At 39.3% G+C, this 22058-nt stretch overlaps 8 protein-coding genes across 8 annotated transcripts; 3 read left to right on the forward strand and 5 right to left on the reverse strand.

The window, feature by feature from the left end:
• Window positions 1–79: 79 nt before the first annotated feature.
• Window positions 80–2094, reverse strand: BATDEDRAFT_85410 (uncharacterized protein; the record flags this gene model as incomplete). Its single annotated transcript, XM_006676283.1, has 9 exons — window positions 80–257; window positions 327–415; window positions 477–622; window positions 722–792; window positions 861–1076; window positions 1210–1332; window positions 1416–1650; window positions 1783–1967; window positions 2081–2094. The coding sequence occupies 9 exons, from the start codon at window positions 2092–2094 to the stop codon at window positions 80–82; spliced, it is 1257 nt and encodes a 418-aa protein (XP_006676346.1).
• An 886-nt stretch (window positions 2095–2980) lies between these two features.
• Window positions 2981–4371, reverse strand: BATDEDRAFT_21920 (uncharacterized protein; the record flags this gene model as incomplete). The annotated part of the gene is made up of 3 exons (XM_006675355.1): window positions 2981–3744; window positions 3829–4203; window positions 4287–4371. 3 exons carry the CDS (start codon window positions 4369–4371, stop codon window positions 2981–2983), a joined length of 1224 nt encoding a protein of 407 aa, XP_006675418.1.
• Window positions 4372–5449: 1078 nt separating this feature from the next.
• BATDEDRAFT_34122 (uncharacterized protein) lies at window positions 5450–9730 on the forward strand (the record flags this gene model as incomplete). The annotated part of the gene is made up of 17 exons (XM_006675694.1): window positions 5450–5568; window positions 5661–5748; window positions 5813–5879; window positions 5909–6023; window positions 6096–6192; window positions 6277–6451; window positions 6519–6659; window positions 6742–6800; window positions 6891–7085; window positions 7196–7300; window positions 7401–7493; window positions 7572–7818; window positions 7913–8115; window positions 8206–8799; window positions 8932–9318; window positions 9412–9458; window positions 9560–9730. 17 exons carry the CDS (start codon window positions 5450–5452, stop codon window positions 9669–9671), a joined length of 2844 nt encoding a protein of 947 aa, XP_006675757.1. The 3' UTR covers window positions 9672–9730.
• A 64-nt stretch (window positions 9731–9794) lies between these two features.
• Window positions 9795–12857, reverse strand: BATDEDRAFT_34123 (uncharacterized protein). The gene is made up of 7 exons (XM_006675695.1): window positions 11728–12857; window positions 11509–11644; window positions 11375–11442; window positions 11109–11291; window positions 10852–11004; window positions 10324–10765; window positions 9795–10235 (listed from the first exon to the last, which is right to left on the reverse strand). Exons 1-7 carry the CDS (start codon window positions 12751–12753, stop codon window positions 9859–9861), a joined length of 2385 nt encoding a protein of 794 aa, XP_006675758.1. The 5' UTR covers window positions 12754–12857; the 3' UTR covers window positions 9795–9858.
• A 126-nt stretch (window positions 12858–12983) lies between these two features.
• BATDEDRAFT_85408 (uncharacterized protein) lies at window positions 12984–14363 on the reverse strand (the record flags this gene model as incomplete). Its single annotated transcript, XM_006676284.1, has 2 exons — window positions 12984–13852; window positions 14081–14363. The coding sequence occupies 2 exons, from the start codon at window positions 14361–14363 to the stop codon at window positions 12984–12986; spliced, it is 1152 nt and encodes a 383-aa protein (XP_006676347.1).
• Window positions 14364–14984: 621 nt separating this feature from the next.
• Window positions 14985–16192, reverse strand: BATDEDRAFT_85407 (uncharacterized protein; the record flags this gene model as incomplete). Its single annotated transcript, XM_006676285.1, has 3 exons — window positions 14985–15272; window positions 15373–15677; window positions 16087–16192. 3 exons carry the CDS (start codon window positions 16190–16192, stop codon window positions 14985–14987), a joined length of 699 nt encoding a protein of 232 aa, XP_006676348.1.
• A 343-nt stretch (window positions 16193–16535) lies between these two features.
• BATDEDRAFT_84872 (uncharacterized protein) lies at window positions 16536–19077 on the forward strand (the record flags this gene model as incomplete). Its single annotated transcript, XM_006675998.1, has 7 exons — window positions 16536–16661; window positions 17092–17810; window positions 17884–17926; window positions 17997–18141; window positions 18211–18262; window positions 18339–18444; window positions 18556–19077. 7 exons carry the CDS (start codon window positions 16536–16538, stop codon window positions 19060–19062), a joined length of 1698 nt encoding a protein of 565 aa, XP_006676061.1. The 3' UTR covers window positions 19063–19077.
• A 420-nt stretch (window positions 19078–19497) lies between these two features.
• BATDEDRAFT_84873 (uncharacterized protein) lies at window positions 19498–21767 on the forward strand. Its single transcript, XM_006675999.1, has 9 exons — window positions 19498–19606; window positions 19710–19862; window positions 19985–20136; window positions 20245–20353; window positions 20462–20557; window positions 20630–20730; window positions 20853–20926; window positions 21007–21208; window positions 21289–21767. Exons 1-9 carry the CDS (start codon window positions 19507–19509, stop codon window positions 21544–21546), a joined length of 1245 nt encoding a protein of 414 aa, XP_006676062.1. The 5' UTR covers window positions 19498–19506; the 3' UTR covers window positions 21547–21767.
• Window positions 21768–22058: the final 291 nt, after the last annotated feature.

Genomic DNA, 22058 nt, shown 5'->3' on the forward strand with positions numbered 1-22058 from the left:
CTTACCCACATTCCCAAGAACCATGCTGATCTTTATAACCAAAGAAACTCGAGTTTTGGGAATTGTAATTACCAGCAATTCAATACGTTCGTATTTGAAATCGTCCCGTCTTTGTATATCCTCGACCTCCCTTGAACGGAGTATACCCTTCGTTTTGAACTGCCAATGAGTCAATGCGTATGCCAGATACTGAATGCATATTGATTCGAAAATCAACATTAAACACTATATTCTTGGATCGCTTAGACAGCTCCGCTCTATTTGAAAGCACAGATCTACAACTATTAGTATCATGAATGCAATCTAAACACTGCAGATACACTCACGCATTCTCAGTGACAAGGTATCCAGTAAATTGTGCAAGTCCTGATGTGGTTAGATTTGCTGCCATTTTCCCAATCGTCCATGTAAGCACCTACAGCCATCAACGCAATTAGCTAAAATAGGCTTTTGATCCAAGATCCACAATAAAATACCTTGCTGGTAGGATCAAAACTACAGCGTCCTATAGTTGGATTGGTACGGATGGACAAGACTTCAGTGGGCAAATTGGCAGTAATCACCAACTGATCTATCATCCTTTCGCTTGGTATTTTAGGATGAATGCTAATATCTAGTTTACCTATATTGATGGCAGATCATCCAATGCAGACAATCCACATTATTAAAACGTTTTTAAACATGGAATGATTTGAAAAACTAGACAGTACAGAGTATATACCTCCACTCCTTTTCCATTTCAGTGTTGGCTTGACTAGGATGGGAAGCTGAGTCTGGCTGTGGATTGGAACACTAGATTTCACGACCAATCCAAAATGTCAAGCCAGATTCCAGTCACACTCATGCATAAAGATACTCACTTGTACTCCATCAGGCGAAACGCTCCATCAGGAGGAACAAACGACAGCGTTCGATCTCGTTCGTAACGTCCTACACGAACACATGGATGTAGACTCGACATGCCATCTGCAATCGCAGTCTTGTTGCCTAATGTGAGAAGAAGATCTGGCATACCAGAAAGCTTACTGGTACACAGAATGTCTCCAAATATGGCGCCTGCTACTATTTTCCCGTTCCTGTGCATACAGCAATTCAAGTGTTCAATACAAATGGTTTTACATTCAGCCATATCCGACTATAAAACACGCAATAAACTAGACACTTGAAGCCATTAATGTCTCGTAATGAAAATCATTCAATATGGCATACCTGTCCATGATAACATCCAACTCTTCAACAACATCAAAAAATATCTCATTGTTGGTGTATTTGAGTCCTGTTGATCGCCATGGAACAGTCGATGCATACCCTGTCGGCAGCTTGGTGCCGAATCTATCATCAAGACTCGGATTCAGTCAAAATCCGAATCTGCCAGTCAAAATAGACATTGTCTTGTCCAATACATGTATACCCACTGAGTCCCAATAGACACTGCATTCATCATCGATGCCAGCAGCGATGGTGGAGGAATCATCTCCTTGAGTAAACACGGCTCGGTGATGTATGGCGATCCATAGTCAACCAACTCTTCTAGCAGCTCATACACAATCACAAAATTCTCTTTGAGAATCTGCTCAGACATGCCGCCGAAATAGTCGTACAAAAGCTCGACGATCTGATGCAAGAAGAAGAAGACGCTGGACGGCGCAACTGGTATTTGATATCAAGTTTTAGTCGAGATTCATTTTCATTGGTGACAGATATAACGTGTTGAGAATGATTTCCAATGCATTCATATAATGTAGATAAAGCTGACGCTGTTGTTTACATAAAGTTTATTACCTTCTGTTTGAACAGCAGATACAAACAGCAAGTCATGTCTGCTGATATATAGCATGTAGTACCCTTCTATATACAGTACAGGAGGAGCCTCTTGCTGTATAGGATATCCTTGCACTTGAACTACAAACTCATCAATCACTCGACGAGACAAGACCTGCTTCCAATGCTTTTCAATGATGACAGACCTAACGTTGCATAAAGTGGGTCAATTGCATTGTACCGACCAAAACATGGGCAAATCAGCACTATGGCTCATTATGTAGGTCAATATACTTGCCCACTATTATCAATCACAAACAGACTGTCAAACATGGTGTCAGATGTATGTGGTTGATATGGGCCTTGAAGATTCTAAAAAGTCAAAGTTGTGAATGGACGCAAAACAGCAGTAAAATAAACAGCCAATTGGCAAACTGCATCTGCCATGGCGGGTACGATCAACATTGTCATGCATTTGGTTTATTCTGTCGCTAATCGGCTGGTCATAAATCAGATCTGGTTGAATTTGACGATTCACAGCACTCGAGTGTCCATTACTACTTATTGCCGAAATTGTTATTCATTCCAAAATAAATGTCATCAAAGTGGAGTTTGTACAGTTTGGAAATATTTAAACGATTGAATTGAGTGTTTGGGTTGCAATGGATGAATCTGGGTTTAAACTCGGTGATTGTACAATATATGGTTATGCAAAAATGAAGTGATTGTAGTTATACTTTCGAGTGAACAAATCGTAAGATATGACTATAAACGTGCAGCTGATGAACAAACAGTTTTGTATAATTTATACATTAATGCACTACCAACTGCATCTGGGGTTTAAAGCCAAATTGGAATGCTTGTCCAGCATTAAATCATGTTGGTGCAACTTTATCACTGGTTGCAATCGCATCTTTCGGCTACTCAAAAATAGCAACTGGCAGTTTGTATGCTGGTATGCAAGATATCAGCCAAATAAAACTAGCAAAGTGGCTAATCAGTAAACTAGATAGATCTTGACTAGATTAGAGTGGGTAGTTTATTGAGCTGATTTAACGTTACTTGTAGTCAAAAAATAGACATGCCATGCATTATTCATGTAGTTTATCAAATAGGATTTGATATTCATTGATTTAGAATTATATTAAGTTTATTAGAAATAAATTTTGTTTTATAATTAATTGGGCCATGTATCAAGGTTTGTGCAATCTTATTTTAATCAAGTTGGAACGTTGGGAAGGTACCGCAAACAATCTTGTCTTGGAAATGGTAAGTTTGCAGCTAAATCAAATGTCATTGCTGCTTTATCTCTAGGAGTTAAATAGTTTGGCAAACCAAATACTTTTTTGATCGTAGCAGGAATTGATGAATGCTCAAAGTATCTTCCTGGTACATTTGATCTGAAAACCCCACCCTTTTGAACATATGGTGAGATTACAATGGTGGGAACTCGTGGTCCTAAGCGATCGAAATTAAAGTCACCTTGTGCTGGCTTTGGCGGTTTTGAATCAGGAATGGGCACATCAGTAGGTGGCTTGACATGGTCATAGAAACCACCATTCTCATCATATGTTATCAGAAATAGAATTTGTTCCCATTTGGGCGAGTTACGAATTGCTTCGTAGATCTCCTTGATAAATTCTTCTCCTTTGTACAAATTGTTTGGAGGGTGGTTATCGTTTTTAGTATAGTCTGGATCGATAAAAGAATACTGAGGTAAATCACCAGTGGCAGCGTCCTTTTTAAATCGACTAGTGGATCGTAGCTTAACCAGTCGTTTGGGATTTCTCATCTCTCGATAGAGGAGAGTGCTAACTCGAGCAGAGTCTGCATAGACGCGCCATGAATTTCCATGCTCGTCCAAGTTTTTAAAAATGGTACGGCATCCGATCCCCCGAATATTGCCATCGTTGATTGTATGGCCAGAAGCAGTAGCACAATGTACAAAGTGCCGGTTTGAATAAGTAGGACCTGGAACAGAAGCTAATATGCAATAGATTCAACATTAAATTAAAAACTAGATCTAGCTAGATACACAATACTACTTCACGTTTAAAGAATACTTACAAAACCAGTCATCAATGACGGCGAATTCTTGAGCGAGAGCATACGTTACTGGAAGAGTGTCTGGTCCAAATGACTCGAAAACCTGGTTTACGGCACCCATGTCCTGATGACTCTCCTGAAATGCTTGATCAGCAAACCCCGACATGGTTGGTTCCAAAAATCTGGCATTGATGACACCTGCACCGTAAATCTGCTCAGTGAATGGCAAAATGTCATGGCCTGGATTAAATCCACCTGCAGGATTAGTGCCTTTGGAAACTTTAATAGTTTCCCCGTTTTTCATTACATTGTATTCAAATCCTGTGAGACCGTTGACCTTTGGGTTTAAGTTGTCCCATTTTAACCTGCCAAGTATGTTGTCAAATGATCTATTTTCTATTTACCAAAAAGAATGGGTCAATGACATCTAGTTAGCATTTAAATATACGAATGCATAGTCAATCAATTCATTTACGTACCCATTACAAGCACCACGATGTGTTTAATATGTGGACTTAGACCGGGAGTTCCGGTCTTTGGTCTAATTGATGATGTATTTCCCATTTGTATTCTAGTACAGAGGATTAACCATATACTGATTAATAACCTTATTTGCATAGCTGATCAAGTATGATAGTTGAACCCGGATGGATGTAAAAGGCAGTCGAGTATAAATACTAAAGTTGTGGCACTTCAATTTTAGCATCACAGAGTTGCACTAGACGCCCCACATCGAGTACTGGATGAATACCAACACTTGGAATTCTATCGAGTTGAATCATTATTGTGTTACCAAACACAATGGAAAAATTCGATGCTTTTACAAAGTAGCCAACGTTCAAGTCAACACGATATTGATGAGCAATCGAGTAAGCTGCTTTGCTAGTCATATTCATAAAATAGATTACCGAGTAAGCGTGCATAATAAACAGTCAGTCTCATGGAATGATTCATGTTCATTTATTGAACAACGTATTGTTTTTTGAACTCTTTAGTTTATCGAGTTTCTAGTAGTTGACATGGAAACAGATATTGCATGCCTGAAACGTGCAATCTTTGTTCTCTCGAGTCAGAGCGTATGGGATTTTAAGATACAAAAAAGTAGAGTCTGATTAAGAATAGTAGACTTTGATATCTGTACTACAATGAGTTTGGGTTTAAACTCGGTAGTTGTGCAATGTATGAACATGTCAAATGATGAGATGGTCCCAGTTCAACACTATAATTTGGTGAATCATATAATGAACAATGCGTTTATTAAAAGTCAATTTCTAATAGAAAAACACCGACTATCAAACTATTGTTTATTACAAGGTAAAGTTGCTCAGAATAAATACTAAAATATTCTATTTTACGTGAATGCAGTTGCTTTGATCAAATTGACACTTGAATCCTTTTACATTTTAAAAAATGAATTCACAACTGAAATGTCTTGGTCGTAATCCTACTGCCTTGTCTATGATAAGACCATCAAGTTCACCATTATATTCTTTTCATGCCCTTTTACCGAATAATCTCAACAGCTGCAGATTGGCGCATTCAACTGCTGGAAATGCTAAATCCACTCCTGCATTCAAACTGATCGAGGTATTGTAATGGATGCATACAAAATATCAATTCATATTTTATTCTGATCATTTTCATGGATGATCAGACTCGTTTTCTCAAAGATTATGATTGCGAATCCCAATGGTTCAAACATAGTCGAACTGGAGCAGATTGGATTCATTTGAAAAAGTCGGATACCAACAATGTTTTTATGTAAGGTTATCAGCATTTGTGTTTACATTGAGCAGGATATCAAACATAATTTAGGATTGCAAATTAACCCACTGTTGATCTTTTGACATAAGGGTTGGGTTCCAAACGGATGTTACTGATTCGACTGGAGTACCTCATATCCTTGAGCATACTACTTTGTGTGGATCCAAACGGTATCCAGTGAGAGATCCATTTTTTAAAATGCTAAATCGCTCCATGGCTACATTTATGAATGCAATGACAGGCAAGAGATGGTTTATCTATACATCCACTGAATAGACTTTATTGCGAGTCCAACACCATTGTGAAATGTATCATCTATTTTAATGCTTTTATATAGGTGATGATTTGACGGTGTATCCATTTTCAACCGAAAACAAGACAGATTACTACAATCTCATGAATGTGTACATGGATGCCGTTTTTGCACCAAGACTTCGAAGACTGGATTTCATGTAATTTTTTCAAGACGGTTTATTGTAAAGTGCTGGGCTGATTCAGAGCTGTAAATGCACTTTTTATTGTAGGCAGGAAGGATGGCGTCTTGAGCACGAAAACCCAAGAGACTCTTCCACTCCTATCATTTTCAAAGGCGTAGTTTACAATGAGATGAAGGGTGCATTGGTATGTATATTGCAGATTCTCGACCTTTTTTTAAACTCGAATATTTTGCTTCAAGCCAAATCGAACTAAGCATGTTTTCCATAGGCGGACACAAATTCACTCTTTCATACTCGTCACCAGCAGGCACTTTATCGCGATTCCACCTACGCCCATGTTAGTGGCGGAGATCCTGAAAACATTACTGACTTGACTCATGAGCAACTATTGCAATTTCATGCAAAAAACTACCATCCCAGCAACGCACGGTTCTTTACTTATGGTAGATTGATGAATTGTTTCCTAGTATGATACGACTTGAAATGTCTGATATGAGATTGTTATTATAGGATCCTTTCCTCTTGAAGAGCAAATGCAAAAAGTTGACGAGAAACTCTCTGGATTTTCGTCATCTTCTCGACACTCACTAGAAGATGTACCTCGTTGGAATGAGCCAAAAACAATTCAGGCAGTCGGACCCCTTGATCCTAGTATGCATAAATGATATTGGATTGCTATTAAACATTTATTAGTGTCAAACTAGTTTCTGATAACTTGTCGACTGTAATATAGTGGGCGATCCTTTGAAACAAAGTCGAGTTGCAGTTAGCTATCTCACCAACTCTGAAAAGGTAAATTTGCATTATATATCATTTCAAAATCTATATTACCAATGATTTAATTTATTATTTGTATTTGACACTATTTTGTACACCATGTAGAACCTTGAAGAATCACTTTCAATGCGCATCTTGGTAAATCTTCTCACTGATGGTGCTGCATCTCCAATGTACACATCTCTGATCGAGTCTGGACTGGGATCTGACTATGCTCCGACAACCGGACATAGCCAATTTGCTTGCCGAGCCAGTACTTCTTTTGGACTTACAGGTATGGAGTCCAAAAATATTCCAGTGGTAGGTTACATTACATTTCTTGTTATCCTATTACAGTTTCAAACCCAGTCTTTTCATCTTATAGTTGCAATTTTTAAATTTTCCTCGTGTTTAACAAGTATTATGTTTAGGCGATTGAAAGTATCCAATACGTGCTTGAAAAGGCTGCTCAAACCGGATTTCCTGAGAATCGCATCAACAATATTTTTCACCAGATTGAACTTGGACTCAAACATGTAAGTGCTAGCCTTATTTAAATAAATCTTATATATCAAGCATCAAAGGCTGATGACGAGCTAAATTACATACCATTGTGGTGGTCTTTAACGATTGTAGCGCACGGCTAGCTTTGGCATGAATCTTGGGTGGAACATTATCCGAACAATGATTCATGGTGGTAATCCTTTGGATGCCATGGATACAGCACCGGTAAGCAAATAGATGAGTTGTCACTTGAGAGCATATGGTTTAGTTATGGCCGAGACTAACATATTTTCATCTAAATAGAGTTTGGCAAAGCTTAAAAGCGATCTTTCCCAGCCTGGATTTTTGCAAAATCTTGTTGAAACTCAGTTGTTAAGCAATCCTCATCGACTGACGTATATTATGAACCCCGATGCTGGATATCCAGCATCATTGATTGAAAAGGAATCACAGCGTCTGGCTAAACATGTTGATGCGCTGACAGATTCAGATCGTGAAAACATTAAATCCGACGGTCTTGAGCTGCTCAAGCTTCAGGAAACCAAGGAAGGTAAGTAAAAGCAGGAGCTTCAAATTAAAATCCGAGTGTAATGTTTTTGTATTGCTTGATCTTAATTTGATATTCATATCATTGAATGCTTTAGATTTAAGTTGTCTGCCTTGCCTTTCACTTTCAGCTGTTAAAAAACAAGCATCGTTTTATCCTCTCAAGATAACACAGAGTGCCAATGGTATCAAGCAATTTTGGCGTGAAACACAGACAAATGGTGTGTCATATGTGTATCTCAAATGGGACGTGACGTACCTTTCAGACCGTGAGAAGCTACTCGCTCCTTTAATGTGCAATGTATGGAATCTTAATGATATCTCCTGTTTGCACTATATCTATGCTTTTATTTGAATAGGGTTTGTTAACCATGCACTTTTTTGAACCAAGTCTCTGACATCCCTAGGAACTCATTCGAAATCTCTTGGTGAATTAGATGAAACTATTCGTGCACACACTGCAGGAATTTCTGCATCTGTGTTTTCTTCTCCAAGTATCGATGGTGATTCGCCGCGCGATTATCTGGTTTTAAATGCCAGTGCGCTTGACAGCAATATTGACGCCATGTACAATCTTGTTCTTGAAGTACTCCAGACCACCAACTGGGCAGCCTATGACAACCTTAACATTGCTTTGATGTCTTCCGCCGCAGGTGCTGCCAATTCAGTTCCCAACAGTGGTCATGCGTATGCCATCAAGGCTGCTGCTGGACTTCTCAAGCGTACGTGCTACTCTTCAGAACTATTTGGGGGAATGCATCAAGTTGAGTTTTTAGACCAACTTTTAAAGCAAACAGAAATACCAGCATTGGCAAAAGAGTTGGAAACACTTGCAAAAAAAATGATTCAGACATCGCCACTTGAGGTGTTGGTTGTGTCTGGGTCTCAATCTGTTGATCGTCACTCGCATATTCATGACCAATCCTTTTCGTGTTTTGCTCAATCCAAACCTTCAACTTTTTCCAACTCGAGTGATATCGTTGATGTAAGTTTACTTTGAAACCTCACGCCTATATTTTGAATGTCATTATAAACGATATGGGTCTGTTGAAACTGATTATTTTGGATATATGCGTGTATCTACCCTCATGCGCATACGTATGAATGATTTGATTAGTTTGTGCCCAAATACGAAATGAGAAATTATCCAATGGATTTGGGAGTGAATTTCACTGCTAGATCGGTTTCCACAGTGTCGTATGTACACCCAGATGCAGCATCACTCAAGGTATTGGCATCGCTCATGTCCACCCATTATATGCATCGAGAACTACGTGAAAAGGGTGGTGCCTATGGTGGCGGAGCGTCGTACAATACTCTCGATGGAGTACTTTCTTTCATGTCGTATCGTGATCCACCTGGAGCTAAACGTACGTTGGATGCATATGAAAGAAGTGTGGCTTGGGCGTGTGAAATTACCAAACATGTTGGAAACGAAGAGCTCGATCAGGCTAAACTGGAAGCATTCCGCAATATGGATAAACCTGTTGACGCTGCTGGCGAGGTAATCGATATTGCTTAAAGCTATATTATAATGGGGCTTGTATTCATAGCTAATCGAATATGCCAACGGATTTATTTTTAACATGTACTTTAGGGATTGACGCAGTTCCAATATGGACTGGATCTGTTTGCACTACAAGCGTAAGTACTAATTTTTATCAATTCATATGTGTTGGGTATGCTTTAGAGATTTAAGCTTTTCTATAACTTGACTGTATGCTGTTGTAACACATTTGATTTAGTCATCGAGATGCATTGTTCAAAGTGACAATGCAGGATGTAGAGCGTGTGGCCAAGATTTACTTGCAACGGCCTTGTGCAATGAGCGTAATCGGTGAAAAAGTATCGGCTTAATTTCTACACATGCTCAAACAAATGGTTTATATTGGAAATAAAACCCATGAGTCAATGCTGACAAATATTTTTAAAGATACCCATCTATCCTCCAACCATAAACTAAAACAATATGCTCGAGGTATATGTACCAAATAACAATATTTCATTCTACCCAATGCGGTTGAAGGAGGGTGAAGGCAGGTTGCTACGATCGAAACCTATGAGACGATGAAGATGCAGTGGATGAAGCATTCGCCGAGGCTGCACGTGGAGAATGAACATGAGCATGCGTTACTGTTGGATTAACCTGCTGTGTTGTTGTAGCAGATCTTCCAACTACCGCTACAGACATGGCCTGAGCTTCCCGAAATGCCTTCATTTCACCATGGATTGCTAGACGAAAGCTCAATTGATTTTTTGCTGCATCAGGACCAACAAACATGAGTGAAAGTACATTGATGCTTAGTTCCTTGGGCGTTATTTCTGATGTGTGCGTTGAAACAACCTGCGGGTCAGGATTTGGCGGACGTTTGTTGATATCTATCGTGATTCGAATCGAATCCTTGGTTACCGTCGGCGCTGCTATTGAGAAAAAATTGTGTCAATATAATGTACCAAATTCAAAAAGCTACATGTTGACCGTTTTCTCCAGCAATGACTGTAAACTTACAATCATCCAAAGAGGAATCACTAATGTCTAATTCCAAAATATGATGCCACCGAACAAACCGATATGGATGTTCATTGGCAGATCTAAATCCAAGCACACCACCGCGAGCAGGCACAGTGATCATTAACGAGTCGGAACATAACACTAACTGTACATCTCGTTTACTGGTACGTTCGCTGGCCTCGACACGCATAATCAACCGTCGTTTGTGAGAAATAAGTTGCGGTGGACAGTGCTTAGTGGATTCAAATGCGTCAAACAGACCCGTTGCTTCCTCTTCCCTTCTTTTCTTTTCATTCACCATTGCAGCTAAATTGTTCATGGCCTCCCATGCCTTTTCCAAATCCTTTCGATCTGGATGCTCAAAGGGTGTGCACTTGCAAAGATCTTTCAACAGAATATGATATCGGGTTGTTCGCTGTACAGGTAAGATCAGATAGTCCTATAAACAAAACCAGATTAATGCCAAACTCTGTTTAAATAAAATACGATATAAATCAAACCGGTGTGGATGTATAAAAAAGCTACCTTTAGTGTCTGACGATTAGTTTCGCGCAACTTGGCAGCTTCCTTCATGAAATTCTGATAATCTTCATTTGATTTTTCTTCTTTCTTCATAGATTTTTGAGATATGGCATAGTTGTCGATAAATCGTGTGTATAGTCTCACAAACTCATCCTTCTGTTGATGTACGTCAAATATTTTCGTCGCCAGATACAAATGATGGTTAGAAATGATAAAAATGCAGATAGATATTCATGTAAACCTCGAAAGCAGACACATACCATATCTAGGAACAAAGCACCAATTTTGGACTCGGTTGTTGACCAGTTGTCTACATTGACAACATCACACAATCGATAAAAAAACTTTTGATGTAATGTGTATAAATCTGCTGTGCCTGCAAAAATGAAATTGTTGGCTGTGTCACTGATAATATTTCGTTTTGAAAGTCGCTCTTGGAAGCACTAATATGAAAAGTAATGTGATGTGCATTAGAATAGAATCTAGCTGATGAATGGGTATTTAAATGATTTAGAAAATAAGATACTTTTTGAATAATGCCCAGTTGATTAGTATAGTTTTGTTCTGTTTCCCACAAATTTAATACAACATGACCTAGCCACAAAAAATATTAGCTTCAATGACCCAAATCAAACTAAAGACGCAACTTGATTCATGTACCTCGTTTATCTTTGGTCAGCACACTCTCTAATGTAGGAGCTGGTTTGGCTTGCTCGACAACTGACAATGCATCGGTACAAAAGGCGTCATCTCTATTAGAATGGTCAACTTCAAGTGACGCCCAATCCCATGCATCCTATTTTGAATAAACGTAACCAAATGATTTACAAGACTTAATTAAACAAGAAAATGAAAAACAAAGCACCATTAGATTCATACCGGTGGTAAGCTTCCCACAACTGCATCTATCAAATGTGGAATCATATGCAAATCCGTTTGAGCAGTGAATATCGGACTGCGAATAGAAGCATTTATAAAAAGTTTGGGTATAGGCTCAGGCCCCAAGATAGGAACGTCCTGTTCCATAAACGCAGTCAAATCAAACTTGGGATTGTCTAGAAAAGTTGGTAGTGGTTTTTCGACATCTGGCAGTTCAACGGGATCGTTTTGAGGTCTTGTGCAAGGTATTGAAGCATTCAAATCCTCTTGATCGGTTAGACAGGAACTAAGTTTGTTAGCTTTGGGCAGAGTGGACGCATCCGATGCAAGCATTGAAGCAACAAGTACAGAGGGAGCAGATTCCGCAACAGCAAAAGCAGTAAAAGGTCCAGCAACATTGACAGGCGGTCTGATCAATTGTGGTGATTTTAAAGTCGACATTTCTGCAGATTCGTGACGACGGTGACCACTGATTGAATGATGATGTAGCAGTAACTGATCAGAGGCTGGAATGGGGGATTTATGTAATTGAGAATTTTGCTGTGGATGAAGATGGTGTTGGTTTGGATTGATCGGATTGGAAGACTCTTCAAGAGTTGCAAGCGTTTCTGAAATATGCAAATTTAAAGGAACGGATATAGAGCGACGACTTTTATGGCTGTTGCTGGACCTTCCAGCATGAGAGAATATGCTAGCAAGCCGGCCTATCGAGGCTTGAGGTTGTTGTGTTTGTTTATGATGAGCTTGTAACTGCTGAAGATATAGTTCAGGAATACCAGGACTCAATGGTTGAATGGTGTTTGATGCAGTGGGCGAGAGCAGTGGAGCACCTTGATGTTGACGATGACTAACACTGCTGGCTCTGTTTGACCGTCTACCAGTGCTCATGCTGTTTGACCGGCCAAGGTCCGTTTCACCCGACATGGACGATGGATGATTAGTGGATGACGAGGCTGCTGTAGTTCCATCTAAGTGGGAGCAATGTGCTCCATACGAGACTGTGTTGGTTCTTGTGGGTTTGGACATTGAGGCCGGCTGAGTAAATAGCTTTCCTTTGTCCGCCTCAATAAATAGTCTTCAGAGGGGATTAGGCTGCTAGAGCAAGTGTTTTGATGGCAATTAGAATAAACAGTCCAATTCGCTCGTTCGATGGAAAGTTGAATTCCTGCAATCTTTGGGTCCAAAAAACAAGCCAATTCCACTCAACAATTGAGCCGATTTTATCATGAATCGACTTGATCTTCATTTGCTTGACTTTACTGTCCAGTTTGTCCAGTTTGTTCAGTTTGTTCTTTTGCTGCTGGTCGTATATCAATCACTACATGGTCGTACTGGTCTCGCACTACATTCACTCTGATTCGTATACATTCTCGATCTCCTATTCTATCCATATCTGCTTCGTTTCCCTCACTAAGCGTGTCGAGTGGTATGTTTTGTGCATCTTGATTGGATTCGCTCTTGCTTTGCAATTGGCCATATCGCTTCATAATCTGCTTGACCAATTCACCTGCTGCTTTCTCAAACTCGACACAGTGGTATGGTCCTGTCTGCAGTATCGAAAGGAGTCCAAACGTTGTTATCCATGCACACACATAGGGCCTTGCTCGTATTTTTTTGGGAACGAGCAACAGACGTACCAAACTCAATACCCATTTCCAATGTCCTTCTATTCGAAGCATGTTTGTCAACGCTACTTCCATTACAAATAAGCACCATCGATTGTCTATCAGATATTCAGCCAATTGACACGATGGGTTTATATGATCAATTAATACCTCCATGACATCCACAATGACCTGACTGCATCCACTCGGTAGTCCGCGTAAAAGAGATGAAATCAGTTCACGCCATAACTCGCTATACATCTTGCGAATGCTCAGTGATACAGGCTGAAGATCACTCAATAGTACTGTGCGATATACAATGATAAACAATCTGAGCCATCCAAATATGCTTGATATGGCTCCTATTCGAAGCGCACCAATGGCATGCTTGCATGCCATTCCACTCTTGGCAATCCTTGTGCAAATAGACTCTTGGAGCTTAATATATTCAACTTGCATGTGTGGCTCTGCTGCATCGCTTCTTTCAAACGGCTCTACGTGATGAACCGACAAGAGTGTTTCTAGAAAAAATACCACTGCAGTTTGAATAGAGCTATAATCTTGAACCACCACACAATGTTCATCCGTACTGGCCATCATCAACAGCGATTCTATAAGCATGGGCGTGTTTGCATACCGATAGGCTTGATTTGAATTTAGACAGATCAAAATGAATAGTCAGGCACTTTTCATGCAGCATAGATTAAAACACTCCATTACTCTTATACAGTTGAACATCACAATTTTACCTAGACTGACATCCACAGATATAATAAGCAATGCATGGTTAATGTGTGTGATCAGATCCGTTGCATACTTTACTTGTAGCTCACTATTTGGATTCTGTTCAAAATCCTCATAATCCAAATCAGCATCGCTTAATTGGTGTGGAACGTAGCATAACTGAATTGCCTGTAAAAGTGCATTTGATGTTGCATCTGTATTGGTCGATACGGAATCGCCTAAATTAACTTGTAAAATTTGACTACTAAAATACGTCGATATGTGAGCATTGGCTAATGCCACTGCCATATATAGCACAGTTCGATGCCCTATATAATTACAGTTTAATCACCAAAGGTTAAAAGCAATCTTGGATAGACACGCTTCAAGATATTTTGGCTTAGAACCCTATCAACTCACAATGCTTTGGTATCTTTTCAGGTATTTCCATCCATTTTATGCACATTGTCCAAACGGCAGTAGTCAAAGCATTGCTTGATGGATTATCTAAAAACAGGTCCAATTGAATTGAATACCATGTGATGGCACATATTGCAATCATCAGCAAAGTATTTATGGCTTTAGGTGCACTACTAATGATCAATGCCAGCTCCTATCAGAAATTGATTTTCCCATTTAGCATATTGCGTTATACTTGAGTTAGTCCAACTTGCGTAAATGGCTAAAAAGCAAAATTCAATCTAATGCACTGCAGTTGCTTACTGCCAATATTTGACAGCCATTTCTTGATTGAGAAAATATTTGAATCTTGGATGAACATGTTGCATATTCAAATGCCTTGGACATGAGCTCAATGTCATCTGTTAAATCTGAAAGGTTTTCGTAGATTGCTTCAATCTCTGCAATAAGCCATGTTTGCGTCTGGTTATACCAAATCATTTAAACAAAACAGTGTTTAGCTCTAAGCAGTTATAAAAACAAACTAGATGTCAGCTTTAAACTTGCAATATTTTGGACAAGCGATTTCCATGCATCCACTCCGTCAACAATAGTCCATAGCCATTCGAGAATATTTCTGTCATGAGTGCGATCTACCGCAAAAAATGACAATGCCATGATGGCTTGTGAAGAGTAAGGGGTTTCATTGGCATCTGATTGAGCGCGTATTGTATTCCAGTGATTGTCTGTCCATTGAAATAAACACGACATGGTATATGGTCTAAGAATAGCTGCATTCGACGAGTTTCCCATGGATACCTACAGCCCATCAAGAAATGATCACAACAATAAATTTACTGGCACATACATTGATAGATTGTAGTGATTTCCAGTGTAAAAACATTCAAGGTTGACATACACTAAAAAGAAAAAGGACGTGATGGATAGTAGATCTCGTTGGTGGAATACAAGTTATTGTATCTGCAACCATAAGAATATGTGACACTGCATTTACTATTTTGTCGTTTTCGTGTTGGACACAGAACTCATCGTTTATGAAAGTGCCTGATCCAGTGTTTATCAAATCAACCCGACGTACTTTTCCATATGCAGTCAGAATGTACATCATGCATAGTCCAACATCCCGAAGAACATACATATCTGCTGCATGAGGAGAATTTAATATTTTAATGCAACGATCAAGTGCAGATGAGCTTGGGTAGTCTGAATAGGAGTTTGATTAATGAGTTAGATGATTATATTTTGGTATGGAAAATAAACAGTTTACTTGCCATTAATCAAAATCAAATGATACAGCCTGGATTCCTGCATATCCAAAGTTTCATTTATTTTTTTATTGATCTTGTCATACTCGTGAAAACATAGAATTTCTAAAATGCAATTTACGAATAGATCAAACACTGTATACTGAGCACCATTTGTGCTGTGAATCAATTCCATATTTAATTGCATAGTAGTTTTTTGTTTCATCTCTTGGGCAAGATCAATGTAGTGTGCGTCAACTTGAACCAATATGCAGATTGCGATTATTTTTAAATAACACGAAAACAAGTAAAAAGATTAAATTGAAATTATCAATTGTAGAATCAGAAACGACAGTAGTTTGTCTCACCTAGTTTGGTAGCAAGCTTAAAGCGCTCATCTGGGAGATCTGTAGTTGGAGTCTGTAATACTTTGGCCAAATGCCCAAACAAAACACTTGTATCTTCAATATCCATGCCATCAGATATACATGATTTTTTCTTGAATGGTTTAGTTCATGTTGATCAAGAGACTGGATGTGAGACAGTTTCCAAGGTGTACGCGCAGACTCAAAGCAGTGCATACCTCATTGCCAGCAGTGATTGGAGTAAGCAAATGATCAAATAAAATAAGAAGACGAGAGGCTTCCGATCCCAAAGTGCGAGTCGAATTCATTCAGTAGCTCAGCGTGGGTTGAGTTTCACGGCCGTTCGAGTCTGGCCGAGTTGCTGTTTGCTGCCATCAAAAGTCAACGAGTGCACGTGATCACTTTGCATTCTATTCAGATTGGCGTCGAGTGCACTTTGCTGAGCTGTCATTATGCATCTGTTCTCTGTTGCTCTTTCTCTGGTTTCTACTGCAGTTGTAGTGGTTGCTTCTGCAGATGATGCATCGTCTCAATCAAATTTTGCAGATAAACAGAATCTTGTCCATGAGTCTTTTAAAGTAAGTGTCTTGAACTTTTATATTCAGTTGTTCTGCATCTGCTGGAGTATCTATTCGCTCTGAATCATCAAAAGGATTCAGTCAGTTCCCGATATACAATTATTTCTAGATCTAGTTTTTTGATTTTTTGGGAGTGACAAGTGCTACATTCCTTGCTGAGGTTTTAGTTTCTTGACTGTCCGATTCTTGACTTCACTATCTTCATAAAACATCTCGACTTTTTCCATTTACAACTATTTTGCTTCATTCAACATCTGAATTGTGATGCATTTTTGTACCATTTACTATAAATATGTCTGCATTTTCCAGTACTGCTGTTGAATCTGTTCATTTTGCCTTTGCATTCACACGCTTTAAAACAGTTCATTTGATTATTCGAAATTATTCACACATTACATTTTGATTTCTAAACTATGCTTGGTTTAAATAGCCCACCACTCTGACTGCACCATTTTTGGAACAATTTGGCGCTGACTGGGAAAAACGCTGGATTCCTTCGAATGCCAAAAAGATTGTTGATGGTGTCGAGGATGAGGATCTTCTTAGATATCGTGGCGAGTGGGCCGTTGAGCCTTCTACACCCATTGTCATTGCTGGAGACGAGGGTCTTGTTGTCAAGACTACCGCTGCTCATCACGCCATTTCTGCCAAGTTTCCCAAACCAGTTGATCCGACCGGAAAGAGCTTGGTTGTTCAGTACGAGGTCAAGCTTCAGAATGGTCTGGAATGTGGTGGTGCTTACATTAAGCTACTTTCTTATAACGATAAATATCAGGCTGATTCATTTGAGGACAAAACTCCTTATACTATCATGTTTGGTCCAGACAAGTGTGGAACCACCAACAAAGTTCATTTCATTTTTCGCCACAAGAATCCCCTTACTGGCGAGCTTGAGGAGAAACACCTTTCTTCGCCCCCTACCGCCAAAATTGACACCAATACTAACCTGTACACTCTGATCGTTCGTCCGGATCAAACTTTTGATCTACTGATCAACAATGTTTCTGCGTCATCCGGATCTCTTTTTGAAAACTTTTCTCCCCCCGTCAACCCGGCTGCTGAAATTGATGACCCTAGTGATAGGAAACCAATGGATTGGGATGACAACCCCAAAATCTCTGATCCTGCTGCATCCAAGCCTGCTGATTGGTATGTGTTTAATTTCCATTTAAGCTATTGGTTTTAATTGCTCACCCCTTGGTTGCTATTGTAACCGTACTAGGGATGAAAACGCTCCCATGGAGATTCCTGACGAGACAGCATCGGTGAGTATTTTTTGGTAAATGGTCGAGAGGTGGTGCATTCAACTAACGTGCCAACTGATTTCTACTTTAGGAACCTGCCGATTGGTTGACTAACGAACCTCTGACTATTCCCGACCCTACCATTAAAAAACCAGAAGATTGGGATGACGAAGAGGATGGAGAGTGGACCGCACCATTGGTTGCCAATCCCAAATGCGAGACTGTTTCTGGATGTGGTATGTATCTGTGATTTTTCCTTGAGGGGAATTATATCGAAACCACTTGTTGACTTGAATTTTTGTTAGGCAAATGGCAGCGTCCACTTATCAAGAATCCTGCATACAAGGGCAAGTGGGTGTAAGTATTTGCCGTTTTATTTTCAAAACCATTAAGCTAGTAGGCTCGCGTCGTGTTAACGATACCTTTCTGATAGGGCACCATTTATTGATAATCCCAAATACAAGGGCATGTGGGCTCCTCGCAAAGTTGCCAATCCCCATTACTTTAACGACAAAACTCCATCCAACTTTGGCAAGATTGTAAGTAGCATCCACGATCTACGCTTATTTCGATTGTTGCATTAATGATCGTTGATGAATGATCTGTACTGAACTGTAAACGCCTTATTCAACTCTTGATATTCTGTGTAGGGTGCCATTGGTATTGAGCTATGGACCATGACCAATGGCATACAATTTGATAATATCTATGTCGGTCATAGTGCTGATGATGCCAAGAAGCTTGCTGAAGAAACCTGGGCAGTCAAATATAAGATTGAGAGTGCAGCGGAGAAGGTGGAGAAGGTGGAGAAAGGACCTGGTGCCTTGGACAAGGCAAAACAGTTTGCTGAAATTCTCAAGGATCAGTCACTCGAGTTTGTTGCTCGTGTACAAGAATCTCCTTTGGATGCGGTAAAAGAAATGCCTCATATTGTAGCATTGTTTGTTGCTGTACTTCTCTTGCCCGTATTGCTTTTCTCCCTGTTTGCAAGCAAGAGTGCACCTGCTGAGCCTGAAGAGGAGGAAGAAGAAGAGGAAGAAGAGGATGAGGAAGAAGAAGAAGAAGAAGAAGCAAAAGAAACTTCTAAATTAGTCAAGGAAACTGTCAAGGCCGGTCAGACTCCCTCAAAGTCCAAGTCAACGCCAAAAAAAGAATAAAACAATATTTTTTGCAACAGTTTATTGCACAATCGTAGATTACACTGTATTCGCGTAAAGCGAAACACTAGACAGGTGTAAATGTGTAACAAATCACCGATTTCATGGCATGATGAGTGCCAAATTGACTGAATAACATTGTTTATGACCTCGAGTCTATTGGAGTACTCTTGAGATATGTTGAACTAGATTGCAAAGGTATCTGATATTAGAACAGAGTTTCAATAACGAATATGTAACGATTGTTTATTCCGGAGTAAAATAGTCGATCCAAGATCAATACAAAAATGTTCAAAACTATCGTAAGAGTCATGACGGCTGTGCTTTTTGAAGCAATCGGTCTGTAGCATAAGCGCGGTGAATGTTTAATCGTTTATTTCAAGTCGTTACAAGCGTTCCATTCTTCAATACAACTCCAACACTTGATTGTATTGATCAGACAATATGGATTCTATCACTAGCGATATGGCAACAATCATGCTTCATGCTGATCATCCTTCAACTCATGATGTAGCAGTTCCTCTACATGTTTCAACCACCTTTGGTAAGACTTCACCTTCAATCTCGACTGCTGCCATCTTTCATGGCAGATCGTACATGTTTATTAAAACATATCATCTTTGGATAATATACAATCTTTATATTAGTTCAAGGCAAAGCCTTTAATGATAAGTTTGCCATTTCAAAAAACTGGCTGCCAGCTTCAACTGATCAACCAGACCTATCCGCTCATGTGTATTCTCGAGAAACGACTGAAGTACGTAGCCGTCTAGAGTCCATTCTTGGTCATCTAGAACAAGGTAAAGTATCAATTGAAATCCTTGGCGTGGCTGATTTGAATGCAGATTGCATCAAACAGCAAATGCCGTTCGTTTAGTGCATATCTGACATTTTTGATTTGGCTTGCATTGTCAATGCGCAGGAAGTATGGCATATGCAGTTACATATGGATCTGGACTTTCGGCCATTTTTGCAGTGTTTCAGCTGATTCAGCCTAAGCGTATCCTGACCAGTACAGGAGGTTATAATGGCACGCATGGCATTATTGAAATGTACATGCGAGGCCGTTCTGTGGTAATTCAATGTGCTGGTTTTGAACTCGTCATTCACGGCAAATATCACTACTAGATTAAAGTTTGCAATGCAGTTTCACCATTTGCTAATGCTATGTTTTTGATTTAGGAACTCTTTTACATTGAGAATGATAAGGATGGTTCATTGCTGAAATCGCTTGAAGCCGGCGATTTGGTCTGGCTAGAATCTCCTCAAAATCCGTGTGGAGAAGTTGCCGGTAATATTGTCTTGGTTTTGCTGATTTTCAATAGATTGTGATTCCTACTGTTTGGCGCAAGTGCTATTTCACTAATCATTCCAATTTCCTGGGTCTCTACATGCATAGATCTTCACTACTATACGACCAATCGCAAACCTGGCGTGATTGTAGGAATTGACTCTACATTTGCACCTCCACCACTTCAATGCCCTTTAAAGCATAGTATGTTTAGGCTCGCTATTATATTTCAAGTTTTATTTTAAAAGAATTTAACCAAATATTTCCGGGATATAGATGTCGATATTGTGATGCACAGTTCTACAAAGTTTCTGGGTGGTCACTCAGATTTGCTTGGTGGAGTTTTGATTACAAAGGATATTCACGTTAGGGATCAGGTTAGTTTTTAGTTGACTTGTATACTCGTTTACAATTTTTCAATTTTTCAATAGATATATCATTTTCATGTATGTTTAAATTCGTAAACCTGACTTTTGAAATGCATATTGGTATGTTTTAGCTTTTTAAAGACAGAATGCATCTTGGAAGCAACATGGGAAGTATGGAGGCATGGCTGCTTCTCCGTAGTATGAGGTATGGTGCATTGATGTTTGTGTTGGTATTTTAGTACAGTTGCTGACTCATACTTGATTTCATGATGCTATGCATTTTAGATCTTACAAACTACGAATCCTGCAACAGTCGAGCAGTGCAACCACTTTGGTTAAATGGCTTAATTCGCGCATTTCCGGCGAGTCGAATGATGAGACCTTGGATATCATCGAAAAAGTATGGCATGCCTCCATCCCCGCCAATCCTGGCCATGAAGCTGCATTACGTCAAGGAAGTGGATTCTCTGGCGTTTTTAGTGTCGAGGTATTTTACTAAATATCTACTTACTATTTTTAATGCTATATGATGTCATACTGTGTACTTATTTCATATGTTGCGATTAGTTTAAATCTTTACACCACGCAAGACTCATTTGCTCAAATCTCAAGTTATTCATCAATGCCACATCACTGGGAGGTTGTGAATCGCTTGTTGAATGGCGTGTTGCTTCTGATGCCAGTGTCGAGCCAACTGTCTGTCGATTTAGTATTGGTCTTGAAGATGTGGAAGATCTTCAAAAAGACTTGAGTGCTGGCATGCTCCAAGTTAAAAAGCTTGTGGAGGATATGGACGAGAAAAAGTCCAGTGAAGGTGGAAACTGATCTCTTATTGTGTTTGTGTTGACAGAATTACCATTAAATTGCTTTAGCTGGTATGCATTTAAAGTCAGTAAAATGTACAACAGTCAATGTTTATTTAATCCCATTCGTCATCCGCAACACCTTCAATCAAATCTTGTGGTAACGGGCCTTGTTTTGATTTTTCCATGGCTATATCAAACATGGCTTTTATACTCTGATGTAAATGAAGTTCAAAAATGGTCAAAAATTAATGTGTAATTGCTTTAAAATAATCAGTCATTTCAAGGCAAAATAATTATACTTACTGCTTCCTTTCGCTCATACTCGGTTTGCTCAACAACTAAATCAACAGTTTTTCGAATCACCTTTTGCTCAACTGGTGCAGTAGATACTGTAACAGGACAACATATTTTGAAGAATTAGCAAGTTCCACTAAACGTATACCCATATTACAGGAATCTGTTCAGTTTCCAATAAAAGCAAAATTAAAGCCAAAAACAAACTTACACAGTTGCATATCTGCTGGTTTAAGA

This window comes from Batrachochytrium dendrobatidis (genome assembly GCF_000203795.2).
Source record: "Batrachochytrium dendrobatidis JAM81 unplaced genomic scaffold BATDEscaffold_1, whole genome shotgun sequence".
In the NCBI taxonomy this organism is placed as follows: domain Eukaryota; kingdom Fungi; phylum Chytridiomycota; class Chytridiomycetes; order Rhizophydiales; genus Batrachochytrium; species Batrachochytrium dendrobatidis.

Excerpts from the sequence above, each read along its gene's own strand:
- BATDEDRAFT_34123 (XM_006675695.1), bottom strand. The coding sequence starts at position 12,753 with ATGTCCAAACCCACAAGAACCAACACAGTCTCGTATGGAGCACATTGC. Across the intron at positions 11,292-11,374 it reads AACTGGGCATTATTCAAAAA|TGCTTCCAAGAGCGACTTTC; the intron begins GTATCTTATTTT and ends TTTTCATATTAG. Across the intron at positions 10,236-10,323 it reads TGATTCCTCTTTGGATGATT|CAGCGCCGACGGTAACCAAG; the intron begins GTAAGTTTACAG and ends TTTTCTCAATAG.
- BATDEDRAFT_84873 (XM_006675999.1), top strand. The coding sequence starts at position 19,507 with ATGGATTCTATCACTAGCGATATGGCAACAATCATGCTTCATGCTGAT. Across the intron at positions 20,137-20,244 it reads ACATGCGAGGCCGTTCTGTG|GAACTCTTTTACATTGAGAA; the intron begins GTAATTCAATGT and ends TTTTTGATTTAG. Across the intron at positions 20,558-20,629 it reads TCAATGCCCTTTAAAGCATA|ATGTCGATATTGTGATGCAC; the intron begins GTATGTTTAGGC and ends TCCGGGATATAG.